The sequence below is a fragment of the Cynocephalus volans genome, chromosome 5 (genome assembly GCF_027409185.1).
Source record: "Cynocephalus volans isolate mCynVol1 chromosome 5, mCynVol1.pri, whole genome shotgun sequence".
NCBI lineage: Eukaryota > Metazoa > Chordata > Mammalia > Dermoptera > Cynocephalidae > Cynocephalus > Cynocephalus volans.
Window position 1 is genome coordinate 130,190,854 of NC_084464.1, and position 17,887 is coordinate 130,208,740.

Sequence of the window (17,887 nt, forward strand, 5' to 3'; positions counted from 1 at the left end):
TACCAGTATGATGTTAATGGGAAATTATATAAAACCATAATTGATATGACAGTTGTATCTGTCACTAAAACTCATGAGGGTTTTTCTTTTCTACCAGCAATTCAGCAACTTATCTGAGAACTAAGTGATTCTCACAATAGCAAATATGGAAAAGTCAGTGAGGATCTAAGTTATATAGAAAAATATTGAGTCAATGTATGAAAATAGTGTTCATTAATCCCAACTTTAGTGATTCTTTTTGTCCATGATACACTCATTTGATTCAATAATTAAAAAACGATCTATTGGAAGCAGAGAAGCAAACTTTCATTTTATGATCCGACGTAAAACATATTTAAAAATTCAGGGCATAAAATGATAAAAATCAAACAGTTTGTGTCATCAGTCAGAAACACAGAAACTCTTTGGGATGATGCTATAATGCAATATAAGTTTGAACTAATTTTCTTCAAGGCAGCAATGGTCTTGGTGCCATCTATCTGCTATTTAAGATTTCCACCCATAGATGTAATAATCAAGGATGAGATTGCTGTGTTAGGTTTGATTCTGGATATTAATTGCAGGGAAAACTCTAAGCCATATGAGAATGGTCTCTAACTCAATAGACACTTCTTCATTGCCTTTACGCAAAATCAAGACTCTTTATAGCATCCGTCCACTCTGCCTCTAGTGTCTAGCTGCTGGTCCAGTCCCTGCCTCATTGCAACAGACTAGTGGCACCCATAGGTGCTAGAGCAATTACGGCTGTCATGCTGTAATTAGGGAAAAACAAGACTTACTTAGTAATATATTTTAAAATTCTCCCTTGATTGTCCTGGTGTTTCCATCAAGCTAAAAATTCAGTCACAAATTTTAAATTCACATGAGCAATTTTTGTGATTTCCTATTTTATGTCTGAATGTTCTTTGTGTGCTCATTTGCTTTCAGTCTTCCATTGAGACTCATCTAATCTCCCTACCATCCTAGGAGAGAATACGCAATGCCAGGGATCTCCAGCCTTTCAACAGACTTCCGACCAAGGCCATCTCTTTGGGTTGTTTCATGACTTTTTTCTTCACTATTTCATTTTAATATTCTAGAGTATTTAAAAATATATAGGCTATACTAAAACACCTTTAAAATCAATACACAGTGATTTCCTTATTTTAAAAGTCTACAATCTTTTTAATTATTACAAAAGCAGTTCATGTCCACTATAGAAAAACAGAAGATACAGATAAGCAAGAGGGAAAAATATAAAATGTGCATAATCCTACCAACCACAAATAATTACTTTTATTATATTGTTGCATATCTTCTCATACCTTTTCCTATGCAAATAGTTTTTGCCCAAATGGGAAAACTAACACATAGTAACATACAATCAAGTTCCAAGCTCTTTGTTAAATCTTTCTAGACTTTATAATTTCATTTTGTTCTATGCTAATAATGTCTTAAATTATCTCACATTTTTATAAATAATTAACTAAGAAAAACATACAGCAACTTATATATAATGATAGATTCTGCTTTGCATGATATAATATTTTATGTAATTTATATATGTATATGTATATACACACAAAGAGAGTACTAAAGAACTTATCATTTATAAAAATGCAACCTCTAAAAAGCAAGAAACAAAATATCTTGCAACTCTAAGAATCTCATTTATATTTCACATATGCTGTAGACACAGCTCAGAAACTCAGATGTGATGCTTATGAATATGTATGAAGTATAATTAGCTTGGAAAACGCTGCTTCATCACCTGTCCTGATATTCTTGATGTGCTTCAGTAACTTACTTAGCAATATTGGGGAAAGGTCTCTCCAAATTCCAGTGAGTTGAAACAGTTTTGTTTGTCCATAACATGTTAATGTTTTCCATTCCCTCATCATACAAATAAAACCTATCCTTTAAATTTGCGTTGTTGGCAGACTGCTTATAACTGACAGGTGTATACCATCAGCTCTTTGCTTTAATATTTTGGAGAGATTCTTGAGACATTGAGGGCTGTCTTATTCCTCCACATCTCTTGAATCCAAACCTTTCAAGTCCACAGTCCTTGCCTGAGGTTACTGCTTTCTTTTCTCTGGTCTATACTATTACAACAGCAAACTGATGGCTCCTTTTCCTCCATATAGCTGCCCAACTCAGCTTCTAGACTATGGTTCTGGTCATACTCTCCTACTCAGAAACTTTCAATGTCTCCAAATTGCTCATTGCTCAGTTTCCGTAGTCTGACATTGAAATTTTCCAGGAAGAGACTCCAACCTACCTAATAGCCTTAATTCTCCACACTGCCTTTCACAAACTCTACAGTCCTATAGAACTGAAATACTTGCTGTCCTATCCACACATCAAAATTCTCTGTCTTCCTGCTTTTTCTTACACTGTTTCTCCTATATCTCCTACACTGCCATATATACCACCTGTCTCCTTATATCTGAGCAATAAGTGCTTGACTAAGAATCCACGAAGAAATCACTGGCTTCCTGAAAAATAGGAAAGACAAGAAGCCTGGAAGCAAAAATCATGCAAGACTCAGAAATGTGATAGAAAATTAGCAGCAGGGAAGTCAATCAGCAGATAGTCTTCAATCAGGGCTCAGTCCTGATGTTGGATGAAGGTGCAAGGATCCAATGAAAGATCAATAAGTTGACAGTCATCCAACCACACTAATCAAAACATAACAAAACAAAGAAAAGTTACTAACTACCAATATCAGGAATAAAAGATGTGAAATCATCACAACTCCGGCAGATAGTAAAGGATGGTAACAGAGTATTATGGACAACTTTATGCCAATAATTCAACAATTTGGATGAAATGAGCAAGTTCTTTGAAAATCACAAACTACTAAAACTCACTGACAAATAAATGAATCTGAATAACCCTATATTAGAGAATTGAATTTGTAGTTCAAAACCTTACACACACACACATACACATACACACACACACACACACACATACACACACACACACACACAAATTCAGTTCCAGATGACTTTCACTTGTGAATTCCACCAAATATTTAACAAAGAAATAATAAATTCTTCCAGAAAATTGAAGAGGAGAAAATATTTCCCATTTTATTCTATGAGGCTAATATTGCTCTGATACCAATACCAAATGAAGACATTACAAGAAAAAATAATTGCAAACCAATATACTTCATAAACATAGATGCAAAAATTATTGACAAAGTTATAAAAAATCAAATTCAACCATCTATTAGAAGGATTATACTTTATCAGTAATGTATAATAAATCCCAAGAGCTTCATCCCAGGAATGTAAGATTGGTTTAATAATTGAAAATCCAGCAGTGTCATTTACTGTGTTAAACTAAAGATGAAAACCGTATATTGTAATCACCTTAATTGATGCAGAAAAAGTGTTTGACAAAACCCAACATCTATTCCTTAAAAAGACTCTCAGCATTCTAAGAATAGAAGAGAACTTTTCCACCTGATATTGATGAAAATCTATTTAAAAATAAAAAAACAAAGTACCCCTACAGCTAACTCCATACTTAATAGTGAAAGACTGAATTCTTTCTTCTTAAGATCAGGAATAAGGCAAGGATGTCTGATCTCATCAATTCTATTCAACACTGTACTGGAGGTGCTAGCCAGTGCAATCAGTAAGAAAAAGGAAATAGAAGACATCCAGATTGAAAAAGAAGTACAACTGTCTCTATTCACAGGTGTCATAATAGTCTAAGTTTAAAATCCAATGGTATCTATAAGAAAGTTACTAGAACTAATAAATGAGTTTACCAATGTTGTAGGATATGATATCCATATGCAAAAGTCAATCATTTTTATATACTGGCAAAAAAATGGAAGTTTAAATTAAAATAATGCAATTCACAATGAAATACTTATAATAAATTTGACCAACAAATGTGCAAGACCCATACACAGAATACTACTGAGTGAAATTAAAGAAGACGTAAGGAAATAAAGAGATTTTCTATGTTCATGGATCAGAAGATTAAATATTCTTATAATGCCCATTTCATACAAATTGACCTACACATTAGATGAAATCCCAGTAAAAATCCTAGCAAGCTTTATTTTTTATAGAAATTGACAGGCATATTTTAGAACTCATGTGGAATTGAAAAGAAGAAAAATGTTAGAAGTTACACAATCTGACTTCAATACTTACTATAAAGCTATGGTGAGCAGACAGCGTGGTGTTGGTACCAATACTGACAGATTATTAGAACAGAATAAAAGGTCCAGAAATAGATCCAGACATATAGTCAAATGATTTCTGAAAAAGGTACACAATTCAATGTCTATTTAGCAAATGCTACTAGAGATGTTCAACATCCATGTGCATAAGAATGAACTTCAGTCTGAATCTTGCACTATATTTCAAACTTAATTCAAAATAAATCATAGACCTAAATCTAAAACATAAAAATATAAAACATGTAAAAGAAAATATGAGAAATCTTTATGATCTTGGGTAAAGCAAAGACTGTTAGATACAACACCAAAAGTCCTCAAAAGGAAAAAAAATTGATGAATTAGATTTCATCAAAATTGAAAACGTCTACCTCTCAGAAAACACTTCTAAGAAAATAAAAAGAAAAGCCACAAACAAGGAGAATATATTTCCAAATTACACATCTGATAAAGAACTTGTATCCAGATTATGCATAAATATCCTTCAAAACTCAACAATAAAAACAAATAACCCCCCAAAATTGAACAAAAGATTAGACAGATACTTCACCAAAGAAGATGGCAAATAAGCACATGAAAAGATGTTTAACTTTATTAATCATCGAAAAATGCAAATTAAAACAAAAATGATGACCTATTAGAATGTATAAAATTTTAAAAGACTGACTATAACAAGTACTGGCAAGAATATAGACAAATGGAACTCTCATACACTGTCGGTGGGAATTTAAAATAATAAAAATGCTTTGGAGAACAGATTGGTAGTTTCTTAAATACTTAAACATACATGTACCATATGATCTAGCCATTCTGCTTCTAGGTATTTACCCCAAAGGAAATGAAGGCATAAAGTCTGTACAAAAATTTATGTACAAATGTTCATAAAAGCTCTGCTTAGAATAGCCAGATCTGGAAACAGCTCTAATGGCCATCAAGAGGTAAATGCATAAATAGATTGGGACATATCCATATGATAAAATGCTACTCACCAGTAAAAAGGGGATCAAATATTGATACACATGCAACACGGATTAATGTCAAAATTATTCTGAGTGAAAGAAGCCAGAAAAAACGAGTCTGTACTGAATGATTCTATTTATATAAAATTCTATGAAATGCAAACATACAGTGATAGAAAGCAGACCAGTGTTTTTCTGGGGATGGAGGGAAGACAAGAAGGGATAGAGGGAAAATTGAAAAGAATGATGCATGTGTTCTCTACCTTGACTGTGGTGATGGTCTCATGATTCTATATATGTCAAGCACATCAAATTGAAAATTTTAAGTTTGTGCAATTTATTTATGCCAGTTATACCTCAATAAAGCTGTTGAAAAAATAAATATTGGTCATTGCTGGTCATAGTTTCTCAACAATTTCCGTAGCTCAGACTTAAGCCCCTTTCAGTGTTATTTGGCCCATGTCCCTCTTTTCTCTCTCACCTGTTCCCTTTAATTTTCCTGTGCACAGCAAATCAACTTTCTCCCGCCTTTAACCCCATGCCTTGCTTTGCTTATTCAAGGTTAACTTAAAATTATGGTTTTTAAATGCTTACCAGATTATGTTTTTATAAAAATGTACTCTCACCCGGGGGAGGGAGAGGAAGTAGCTTTTTTTTTCTTTTTTTCTTTCTTTTTTTCCCCCTAGTTTCATCTAGTCTTATCAATGACATATTATTTTGACAATTCAGAATCATCATTATCAACATTAGTTACTTGACTACAATAATGTTGGCATCTGCTAAGACCAACTTTACCCCTATACATTTTAGCCGTCTCTGAAATGACTTGGACTTCTGAGCTTTAAAAATTCTTCTCTCTACTTTTTGGGGTTTTCTTTCTACTTTTCTTCTTGTCAGATAGTTTGTCAGCTGCCATTTCTGCTGTTTTCATGTGCCTAGAGACTCTTCACTTTTTTCTTTGTAATTTCCTGTTGCTAATCTGTTTTGAATCAGAAAACCTATAACCAAAGAGTAAGAATGGTGTGTAAATTTGGAACAAATATAGAAGTTGAGTGGGTAACCTGAGACTTACTTTTGTAAGAAAAATGCATTGGATTTGTGCCATTAGTTTTGACACTCTTACTGTTATTTTTCAAGATGAATAACACTTACGTGATGTTACTGTATCTAATTAAAGAAACTGTAAGACTAAGAATGCCCATGTTTCCAGTAGAAGACACTGTCAGTTTTCTGTAGAATAATTTGCCAAGATTGTCTTTTGCAAGAACTATGCACAATGTTCCTTTTTATTTATGTTTTCAATATGTCCTTTTGTAGATATCATAGTATTGTATAATCAATCTTTTCTGTGAGCAATCGATTTATTTAAATGAAAGCCGTTGGAATTATACTTTAAAATAAATTTGACCACAGCTGTACCAAGTTCTGTAATCTTTCCTAGTTTAATGCTCAAATAATGTGAATGATAAAAATAATGTTACTAAGGCACTGCAGATGTCTTTGAAGAGTTATGTGTGGGATAGCTTGAGTTCAGATTTATAACTACAACAAGTATTTAGCATTCTACAGCCGTTCTTGCACCTAGAATATTTTCCAATTTAAAATATACACAAAAAAATTCTATCTGATCTATGTTTTGGTATACATGTATTTTGTAATGATAGCTGAGGAGCAAACACTATTAAAATGGGTAACTAGACATTCAAGTTAAACATTCCTTTTCCCATATCATTCTATTATCTTTGTGGCAATTTTTTAAATCTAAGCCTCAAGAAATACATCTTTGCTAGGCGATGATCGTGGCTCAGAGACTGTCATTTAGAAGACTGTGTTTTGCCATAGTATAAGGGTACTTCAAAAGTTCATGGGAAGACTCGTATTATCTCTCAATTCTATTTTTCCACAAACTTTTTGAAGTACCCTCTTACTTTGGGATGTGTATTTTTTTTTTCTTTCTTAATTTTATTTTGTCGATATACAATGTGGTTGATTATTGTGGCCCATTACCGAAACTCCCCTCCCTCCTCCCTCTCCTCCCTCCCACCCAACAATGTCCTTTCTGTTTGCTTGTCGTATCAACTTCAAGGAATTGTAGTTGTTATGTCTTCTCCCCCCGCCCTCCGGTTTTGTGTGTGTGTGTGTGTGTGTGTGTGTGTGTGCGCATTTATTTATTTATTTTTAGCTCCCACCAATAAGTGAGAACATGTGGGATGTGTTTTTGAAAGGAGCAGTATTCTTTCTCATCTCAGCACCTAGAGGATGCAGGTGGAAATGCTCCCCCCCGCTCACCAGCTCCCCGCCTCCAACTGCAGTGAAGTGTGCTGAGAGATAAAGCCAATGAATAACTTTAAGTTCTTAATTTGCTTGACTTCTGCAGCACTTGATAATACTGACCAGTTGTGTGCTTGCAGCACTACCAGCCAGCAAGCACTGAGTCATTTCCTTATCTCTTAATTTCCATAAAATCATACTCTCCTGGTTTCTCCTTTTCCTCTCCAGAATCTTAGCCACCCTCCAGCCGTGCTTTCTCTACCCTCCCCTTAAACATTGAAGTTCCTAAGGATTCTGTTCTAGACCTTCTTCTTGTCTCCCAATAAACAGTTTCCTAACTTTACCAAATGTATGCTGATAATTTACAGTTCTAAATCTGTAGCCCAGAACTCTTTCCTGAAAGCAAACACTGTATACCAATTGCCTTCTACATATCTCTGCTCCATTATTCTATGGTTTTAAATATGTAACACTTTTTCTGTCCACAGGCAACAGGTCCTCAGGGTTTATTAAAGGAAGGTGCCAGAGACTCTCTTCAGAAAAGCTTTGGAATTCTTAATGAAGCCAAGAAGTTAGCAAATGATGTAAAAGGTTAGTGTGGCCACTGTTTTTGTTATATTCAGATTAATTGCTTTGTAATTGGTAGGATGTTCTATCACACAATTGGAGAATGTAATTGTTTCAGCATTTTTTAAATGATTATTTTAGAATCTGGATTGAATGCAAGTAAACTTTTTCACCAGTGTTGCAATATTTCATCTTCACATCTCATTTTGCATTGGATAATATTCCATAATTTTTGTTGTTGTTGTTGTTGTTGTTGTTGTTGTTGTTTTCGTGACCGGCACTCAGCCAGTGAGTGCACCGGTCATTCCTATATAGGATCCGAACCCGCGCTCCCAGCGCCGCACTCTACCGAGTGCACCATGGGCTCGGCCCCATATTCCATAATTTTAAAGTCTAGTTTATATAGCATTACTTCACCAATATCCAAAGTAGAGTAACTTTAAGTATGATAAGTTTTTAAGACTATGAAATTCTACTTTGTTTGGGCTTCAGAAATAAAGGAAAGAGTCAGGCAGATGTGATATAAATGTCTTCATGAAATTTTCAATTCTATTAGTGGATCACATTTTCTGAAAAGTTTTTAAATCTTTTAAATCCATTTGTTTATGTATTTTATTCCTAATTCAAGCATCAAAGTGCATAAAATATCTACCCTGATACATTGTTGGTTTTGTGTTAAGAATATATTATTAAACATGGCTGCTCTCTAAATAAGCTGTTATACTTAAAATTTTATTCAAGTGTCTCTTTTTTTCTCATTTGAATTGCTTCCTGTTTTTCTCTCCAGACTCATCCCTTACCGTTTCTGGCTTGCATAGATCTCCCCAACCTTACCTAAATATTTATGACTCCTCCAAAACATGCTACCATTTCAATGTCCCACGTTTTCAGTGTTATTTCTTCTCCTTGGAATGTTTCATTTTCTATCTCTCTTCATCTAACTGCCTTCTACCAGACCTTCCAGATTAGCTCAGATGTCATCTTCTCTAGCAAACCTAGCACTGCATTCGATTTACATGCCCATTCTCTGGGCATACCTTCCTCCTTGACTTGTCAAACCACTACAGTCATGGGCTTAATATTCTATCTTCTTGAAAAATGACACAAAGTTTTTTTAACTTTGTATTTCTGTTATATATCACAATGGCTAGTTCAAATTAGGAAATAACTATTTTTAAATAAAAAAATTACATTTGTCATAGTTATCTTCCTTACCTTAGAAAGAGAAGAGATTTAAAAATTATTTATATTTGGTATGTTTTGGTCTCCAATAGAGGCTGGTATGGAATTACAAGTTCTGTTTCCATTTTAAACAGCATGTCAGTAACAGAATGCTTTGGACTGTGTGTTACAGGTGAAATAAACCTCCCTACATACATAAGTCTGTGAAGGTGATGGTTCTTATTACAATTTGAAGTGACTATAAATGGCCAAAACTTGTTTTCCTAGTGGACAAGTACACTCGATCCTATTAGTCTGTGGTCACACCTTCCTATTTAATACTCTTGCACAGGGCTGGAACTAGGAGAAAGTGAGTGAAGTGAGTCCTGCAAGAGCTGGAGCAGAGCCTCACTTTAAGATTTTAATATTTTGTTCATTATGGATATTTTTTAGTAATTTAGATTTTTTTAAAAAATATTGCATTAAAATATTTTTATCTTAATTTCTGAGTTTTTTGTGCTCCTTGAAATTTCAGACTGGAGCTGAATGCCTGACTCACCTCACACTACTCCTGGTCCTGCTCCTGCCTCTATTTTTCTACAAACACTGGTGTTATAAAAATGAAGAAAAAAATCCATTTTTAGGCATTATTTTCCAAAGGAAAAAGAAATCTGAGGACAGGCATGGTAGATAGGGTTAGGAGACAGAAATGTTCATTAGTTTAAATGTCTTTTTTTGTAGTTCAGGTAGTACATTATTTAAAGTAATGAAAACCCACAAACTACTCAAGTCATAATTCCTCCAGAAAACCAAGCCAAGGCTATGACGGAGATGGGAATGTTTTCTTGCTACATTATGACATTCCCCTGATTTGTGGCCAATTACGCAGGTTATAAAATGGCTGTTAATCAAGGAAATGCCATATATTACCACCAGGAACTGCTGAAATAGGCCCTACAGAGCAAAACTCTTGACAGCAGCTATTAAAATCGAGATTTAGTCATTTCTCTCTCGATGGTGCCTGGAGTTAGAAGGAATAAAAATGGTGCGGCCAGTACACCCTCCATATTTCTAATTTGCTGCTTGATTCCATTCAGTACAGCTCAGTTAGTTCATGAGCTTTAGTCGTAAATGACTTAGTGCTGCTCCCTGCCATTTTTACACTGTCCTTGCCTTGAGGGAGTCTGAACTTGCCAGGAGCAATTTGTTTTGCTTTTTAATTTTTGAATATACATCTGTTAAAAGTAAACTTGCCCTTGTGCGAGTTTGAGATTTGAAGCCAGTCTGGATTGCACTGATTGAATATCTGTGGAGGTAAAAATCATTTTGTTGATGGATATGAGGCTTGGTACAAATTGATGATGGAAAGAGTTAGAAGATGAATTACTACCACCAAGTGAATTAATACTACTTTGCAGACAGACAAGAAATTTTGTCAATAAAATAGCCAGTTGAAGTTCTCATGGAATGCATACACAGCAGGAAATACAGTAGAAGTCTGAGAATACTAAGATTTTAACATTATGCACCTTATCTTATATAGAGTAACTTTTCAATTTTATTTACTTCTTAACGTACCCCTAATTTTTGTCTCTGCCCGAGATAAGTAAACTTATTTAATTACTTGGAGGTAAATAGATAACATTTCTCTACAATGGATAACACTCACAGGGAATGAAAAGATCTATTCCCACGCCCGAGAATAATGAGTCAGTGTCTTACTTGACATTTAGTGCTGTCCAACACACAGAGCAGTAAAAACATTATTCCAATCATTAATTTTTATCAAACCAATCAATTCTTTTCTTCTATACTTTGGTCTTCCAACCACTCAGTCATTCAGTCCAGACAAGTGTATCAGAAAGGTTCTGAGATCATGACGTAATACACTTGAAATTAATAATCTGTTGAGATTTGACGTTATTTATTACTTTACATTAGAAAAAGAGAATAAACAGGTATACTGCAGTGCTGTTCAACCAAAATTTGATACAGGAATTATATTTTGACCGAAGAATTCTTTTACTATTAAAGATATGCACCTTTTGAGCTTGCAAGATACATTTGCCAGAATCAACCTTTCCATGGGTAGGCATGTGAAGGACAAACATAATCTGTTCCATTGATAAATAATTTTAGACAAAATGGATGAAATCAAGCCTGGGTCCCCTGGGAAACAAAGCCTTCTTTTCCCATTGAAATTGCTGATCCCTCATGCAAAATTTTGGTTCCCCCTTTGGAGTGTGAACAGAGAAAATCAATAAAATAAAAGCAGGTTGGACTTAGTTTAGGAGGAAAAATGAAAAGTGGCAAAATAGCTGCAAACATGGAGGGGCAAGGGTGAGATTTAGTTCGTCATTCCAGCCCCACTATGTGAGTAGAGTTCGAGAAGCAAACCTGTAGAATGTTCCTCTCTATCATCTTAGCAAGAGACAAAGGCCTGGACAATAAGAAAAGAGGGTTACAACTAAAAATTCATCTGGGCTTTGTTGTGTGTTCAGAATCAGAATCTGGGAGTCTTTGGGTTTTTATGCAAGTAAGTATGTCTAGACCAGAGATAAATATAGAATGCCTTAAAGAGCCTCACAGATAGCACAAGGAATGGTGGGGCCAATATTAAACCACAGAGTACTTGTCTTATTTAAAGGTATTCAGATTCAATTTCCCTGCTGCCCAAAACAAAACAAGCCTGCAGGTCCACAGTCAGCTTTAAAGCATATCCTAGAGGAACCACATGTAAGTGTCAATGTCTAGTCATTCTAGTTTTTTATTTCCCTGGCTGCAGAGAAGATTTCCCTCTATCCCTATATCCTAAATCTTCAGAGGACCTTCTGCCAGACAAGCACCCCTTCCCTCCTTTCCTGACGTGTCGTCTACGGCCCCATGCAGTTGCAACTAACAGTTATCGATGGCTTATCAAGCACTATGCCCATCTCAAACAATGTATAATTTGACACTTCCAGATCAAAACAGGGTTTTAATAACCTGACTTTCTATAAAACACAGTGACACCAGATGTTCCCATGCAGTGTCACTCTAGTATTTATATCTGTACAAAATAGGTAATCAGATATAGGACCCATCCAAAAGTTGTGACAGGTACTGGGGGAAGGGAAGCATAGAAATAACAATCATGAAGGAAGACTGGAATAAAAGGTTAAAGAAACTATACCATCTCTAATCATTGTCACTAAACTCAGTGATTGCCTACATAATGTGCCTACATAATGCAGAGAATTTGTGGGATTAAAAAAAGAAGTGGAAAAATGGGGTATAACAGCCTCATCAAATCAATTAGCAGGAGGCCTGGGATAGGAATACAGTTCTAGATTCCACCCACCTTTCTTCCTGCTCAACTGCTCTTCCTTCCTGCACAGGTCTCAGGATCCTGCACTAGGCAGCAAGGTTGACTTAGGGGACAGGATCTTTAGAACTCTCAATATTAAGACAAGGGACTGTACAAGTGAATAAAAAACTATAGTAAAGTGACTTGAGTGAGATTGTACCTCTTCTGTTCTTAAAATATCTAAAGATGAAAACACAATATGATAAAATTAATAAAATAAAATGTGCATAATATATAATATAATTTATATAATTAAATTATATAAATAATTAACTTAGTATATAAAGCTATAATTTAGTAAATGTGTATAATAATATATTATATAATTTAGTAAAGCTGACCACCTCTCATATGTAAAACAAAATCATTTAAGTAAAAGAAATACTAACAGTTGAATAAGCTGCTATTAAATTCTTTTAAATTTTATTTCTATTGCAAAAGTGATAAAAATTGTATACAAGATTATAATATAGTTATTCGGAATGAACAAATTGGCAAATAAATGTTTTGTTCATCTCTATTTCTATTTTTTGTTATTATTTGTTTTGCAAGATATTTTTCTCTGTTTCACAAATCCATTATTTTCAACTTCTCTCTCTGTATCACCCTCCACATTTAATCTGTCTCCAGATTCTGTCAAATCTTTCTTTCCTTTCATTTCTCATATGTCTTTTTTGTTTCTACAGTCACTGCTACTGCCACATCACTAATCTGCTACCCATCTTAAGCTTGCATGGCAGCACACACCAAGCTAATCTTCTCTTACCCCTATGCACAACTACAGAATGATCTTCCACCAAATATCCAATGTGCCCTGCATCAGAATATAAACTGACTCTTATTCCAGGGCTTCTGCTTATGGTTGTATACAGGTTGTCCACAATAAAACTCCAGTGGACATCATTTATATTTGATGTCATTGTAAATTCATGTGTTTATTATAAAATTTTTCAAACAGATGCTAGTAAAGTCTTAAGGAAGAGATAGAGCTTTCAAATTGGCACCAAGGCACTATGTGACCTAGGGCATATTGTTCTATAAAATCTGAGCACTTCATTGATCTTTAGACTAAATGTTCTCCATGTCCTTCCTGCCTTCCAGAGAGCTGCACATGAACTCCAGCGACATGAGTAGACACTCTCCTCTCTACACTTACCCTCTGCCATTCTCTACTCCAACCATCAACCACATATGATTTCTCCTATTTGAAAGGCCTGTGGCTCTCCTTTTTACTAACTCATGCCTCTGTAAAATTCAGTTTAGAATGGGATATTTTATTAACCACACCTTAATCACATTTTTACTGTACATTATTTAAAAAGAATATTTTAAAAATAAATGCATATACTGAATATTTTGATGTTGACATGCTATACTTATTGATATATGACTTTGTAATTGCTCTTAAAATTTCTCTAACTCTATTTCTGTTTGTTTTCACTATGTTACAAACTCCCCAGCCACAGGTGCCATGTTTTCTAATTCTTCTGTGTCTCCCCATCAACCTAATAGGTGCTTTCCACATTTATCGATTAGTACTTTGTCAATAACCTGAAAATATACAAATACTGGCATGTATGTATGTCTAATTCTCTTAGCTTATTTTGGGAAATCAAGGTTTTATAATTTATATAAAGGTTTATAGATTTAAGGGAACACTTTTCTTCAAAAAAGCCAAGAACTAGACAAAGATTATGATGAGAAATTGATTTGATATTTTCTACTTGGCTCAGGAAGCAAACTTTGGAAAAGGGATATTTAAGGAAGCAGAAGTTTCAATCTAATTCTCTTATGGAGAGCCATTAGAAACCTTGCCATTGACTTCTCTGATTTATCATAACAACTGATGGGCAACTTAGCATATACAAATTTTGAAGTTCTCAAATTGTTTCCACATATCCAAGGAATCATATAATCATATACTGTATAATTATGTAATCAATCATATGATATATATATATTTTATATATAATATATAATTTTAAAAATTAATGTATATAATTTAATGTGTTTTGATATACACTGGATTGGTGGAAAGGGGATGGTCAGTATCAGTTCTGGAAAAACTTGACCTCCTCACCTAAGATCAATGTGGTTAATATATCCTCTCTACTAAAATTATCTTCTAAGAAGCTGGATGAAAGAAAAGTTTTGAAACTTTGAAGATGGGTTAATTGACTAACTAAAAGTAATGTTAAGCTATATGCAAATTGTGCTAAACCTTTAGAGGAAGATTAGATTTGGGGGGATTTTGTGTTGGCTTTCCCAGCGCACTTCCAATTTTGAATTTTGAGTTATTGATAATTGTGTTTTAAAACACTTCAGAGTGAAAATTTAAAGAGACATACCAAAGCAAATTTAATTATAGTACCCCACTTGACTTGACAGCGGGCAATATTTATACAATAATAATGTATATAGGGAACAAAGGCAATGCAGAATGTTTACATTGATTTCACTAATACTAAAGGAGAATATAAATGAGTAGGCATATAAGAAAACTAAGTCCTCACCACTTATTACAACATCAAGAGATAACTTATAAACTTAAAGCATCGGTAAGTAACATTATAAATATATTTGGTTATATATGGTATATTCCAGAAGAAACAGCTGCAAGGGTTTAAAATGAATGCCTTTAGGGAGAGGTAGACTTTAAAGGAGCTGAGACAGAAAGCTATCACTTTTATTGGAAGTCCTTTGGCATTATTTTGTTTTGAAACTTTGTTTTCTGTTTTGCAAAAATTGCTCAGTAAAAAAAAATAAATGAAAATATTTTAAAAATTTTAAAAAACCACTCTCAGAGTCAGAAGGTACATTGTCTCTGATGCTTCAATTACTTAAAAGCAATCATTCAGGCAACTGGGGAGACAAATCTAGATTTTTGTATGGAGAGGATCCCCTAAATCTTGCCCCAACTAGTAAGCTGGAAACCCTAAATAATTTATATATATGATATCTTATTTTTTTTCACAACTTCCATATGTGGTAGGCATCATTATCTCCACTTCAGAGATGAGAAAAGTAAGTTTCAGAGAGGTTGGATGAACTGCTCCCAGTTCCTCAGCAGGTATTTAGTGGAGTCAACAGTTTAACACAAGGTCATCTGGCTCCAAACCTGGTGCTTTTAACCACTGCTGGACAAAAACTCTAGACTTCTGCTGCAGTCCAGAAGGTAGCATGTTAATACTCATGGTCCTAACAAATGTTTGATAAATGAGTGACTTGGTGAATACTCAAGAGTAGCAGGAATCACATTACCAGGAAGGTCAAAATCAACGAAAAAGCTCATTGCAAATGTTACCTAGATGACAATCTGGCAGTAGATTTCATTTAACCAGATCCCTTCAAAATTAAAAGAAGTTCTACAAAGTTCACCTTTGTGAATGGGGGATTCTTTCAGTGCATTTATTTGTGCCCTGTTCATATTAATTAAACATAAAAATTGTATTTGAGGAACTTAACTATACCATGTTTGAATAGTCGAATTGAACATGTCCATTTAAATCTATAAAAGTCCTATTTAGTTGAAAAGTGAGGGACATGTACATATGCTTAGGAAATATAAAAGGGAAATAAAGTTGGGTACCAGATCAAGCAGTTTAAATGAAGAAAGAAATTTATAAATAACATTATTGAAAACTGGCAAAACATCCTAGGGCGATTACCAAACCAACATGAATGCATTACCTTTTACAAACTACCTGTGGTGAATCCAGTCCTTTCTCATACATCCTCCAATTCATTCCTCATATCAATCACATGAAGAAAGGTGTTATCTTCATTTTACACTGTAAAAAGGGACAGAAATGACATTCGAACCCATATCTTTTGATTCTATAATCCTGTAATGATTTTATTCCACCACTCTACTTTGTTAATGACTAGAACTATATACAAAAGAAGGCATTATTAATGATCAAGAGATAAAATAAATAAAATAATAAATGATAAAAAAACTTGAAAAAAATTTTTTTAAAGAAATAACATGTAACAGCTTTATTTTAAGAGCTCGTATAGCATAGTTCAATGTTACTATTTCCAATTTAACCAAACCCTAACTCCTACTTAGCACCCTACCAGAAACGTGGTAAACTTGAATAAGGGTTTATTATTAGCGGAAGTGATGTAAACTCTGTCTAGTGATCTGCACTCTGGATATGCCTATCTTGTACTATTTCAGTGGGCATGATGCGGCAAAGGGAAATTATATTGTCAGGCATGTTCACAGTCTACCCTAATCGTTCTGCATCCTCCCCTCCCTCACTTTAGGAGCCCTGGCTTTGCCAAGCTAATTCCTGGACATTTGTCTTCTACTGTGTGAGGGTAGGATGAAAAAGAGAGAGGCAAAGCTGAAAAAGTGTGTGTGTATAGCCTTCGAGGTTTGGTGGGTGAGATCTATAGAGAGAAGGTAGAGGAGATGACTTGGCTACAGCTCTTGGGTATGAGAGCTGAAGAAATAAGGAGAAAGAATCCTACAAAGTGTAGCTTAGAATGATAAATTGGATCCTCTTCTTGTTCCCCCAAAATTACAAGTAAAGAATCAGGTTGGATTCTCTTTTAATGATCAATAGTTGTTTCTTCAGCCATGTTACAATTCAAACTGAACCACATACATTCTTCCTTAGATTTTAGTTATGGATACACTGTGCCTCATATGTCTTTTAATTTAAACCAACCTTGGAATGCTTATTTCTTTGCTATAGTTTCGTAAGTTTTCCATTGTAATATCTGCACTTCTTCTCTGTATACAGCTTCTACTCATCTAATTCTGTGGCCAAAGCTAGGAAATGTTTAGAATTGGCTCAAGAAATTACAGAAAGTACTTCAGAAAAAAAAATGATCAGTGTAAGAAAGGATAAATTAGGAAAGGATCAGAGTCGAGTAGCTGAAACAAAAATCAGAACAGAGTCAGAATATACACATTTTAACTTTCTAGTACAGAAAGCAGAGAATCAAAATTACCGCTTTGGAATTTGAGGGACAGCAGAAAAAATATTCTTCATATCAGTCTTTCTTTTGAATAATAAGCCTAATTGTTCATACAGTATTTGCCACCAGAATGCAGAAAATAGCATAAACCCAGTGATGCCCTTTAAATTAACTTTTTTTTTTTTTGCTGTACATGAACATCTTACATGCCAGAACATTTGAATGCTCCATTATTTAAAAAAATCAAATCAAATCAAGAAGTTATGAAATAAAATTTCTGCAGTTCTATTTCCTTGATTGGTGAAGACTACCAAGTTAACATCAAAAGAGCAGCCCTTTATTCTCAAGGAATTTGTATAGATATCACAGTCCTAATCAGACTGGTTTTATTTCAGAAAGTATAGTTTTAGTAATCTATCCAAAGATTTTATTTCAGTACAAACAGTGAAAATAACCAAAGTATTT

At 34.2% G+C, this 17,887-nt stretch overlaps 1 protein-coding gene across 1 annotated transcript in view; it reads left to right on the forward strand.

Moving 5' to 3' along the window:
- Window positions 1-17,887, forward strand: part of LAMA2 (laminin subunit alpha 2) — a 547,521-nt gene that overhangs the window by 455,402 nt on the left and 74,232 nt on the right. The window contains exon 41 of the mRNA XM_063098359.1: window positions 7,905-8,007. Coding sequence (XP_062954429.1) covers window positions 7,905-8,007 — 103 coding nt within the window. The remainder of the gene's footprint in view (window positions 1-7,904; window positions 8,008-17,887) is intronic.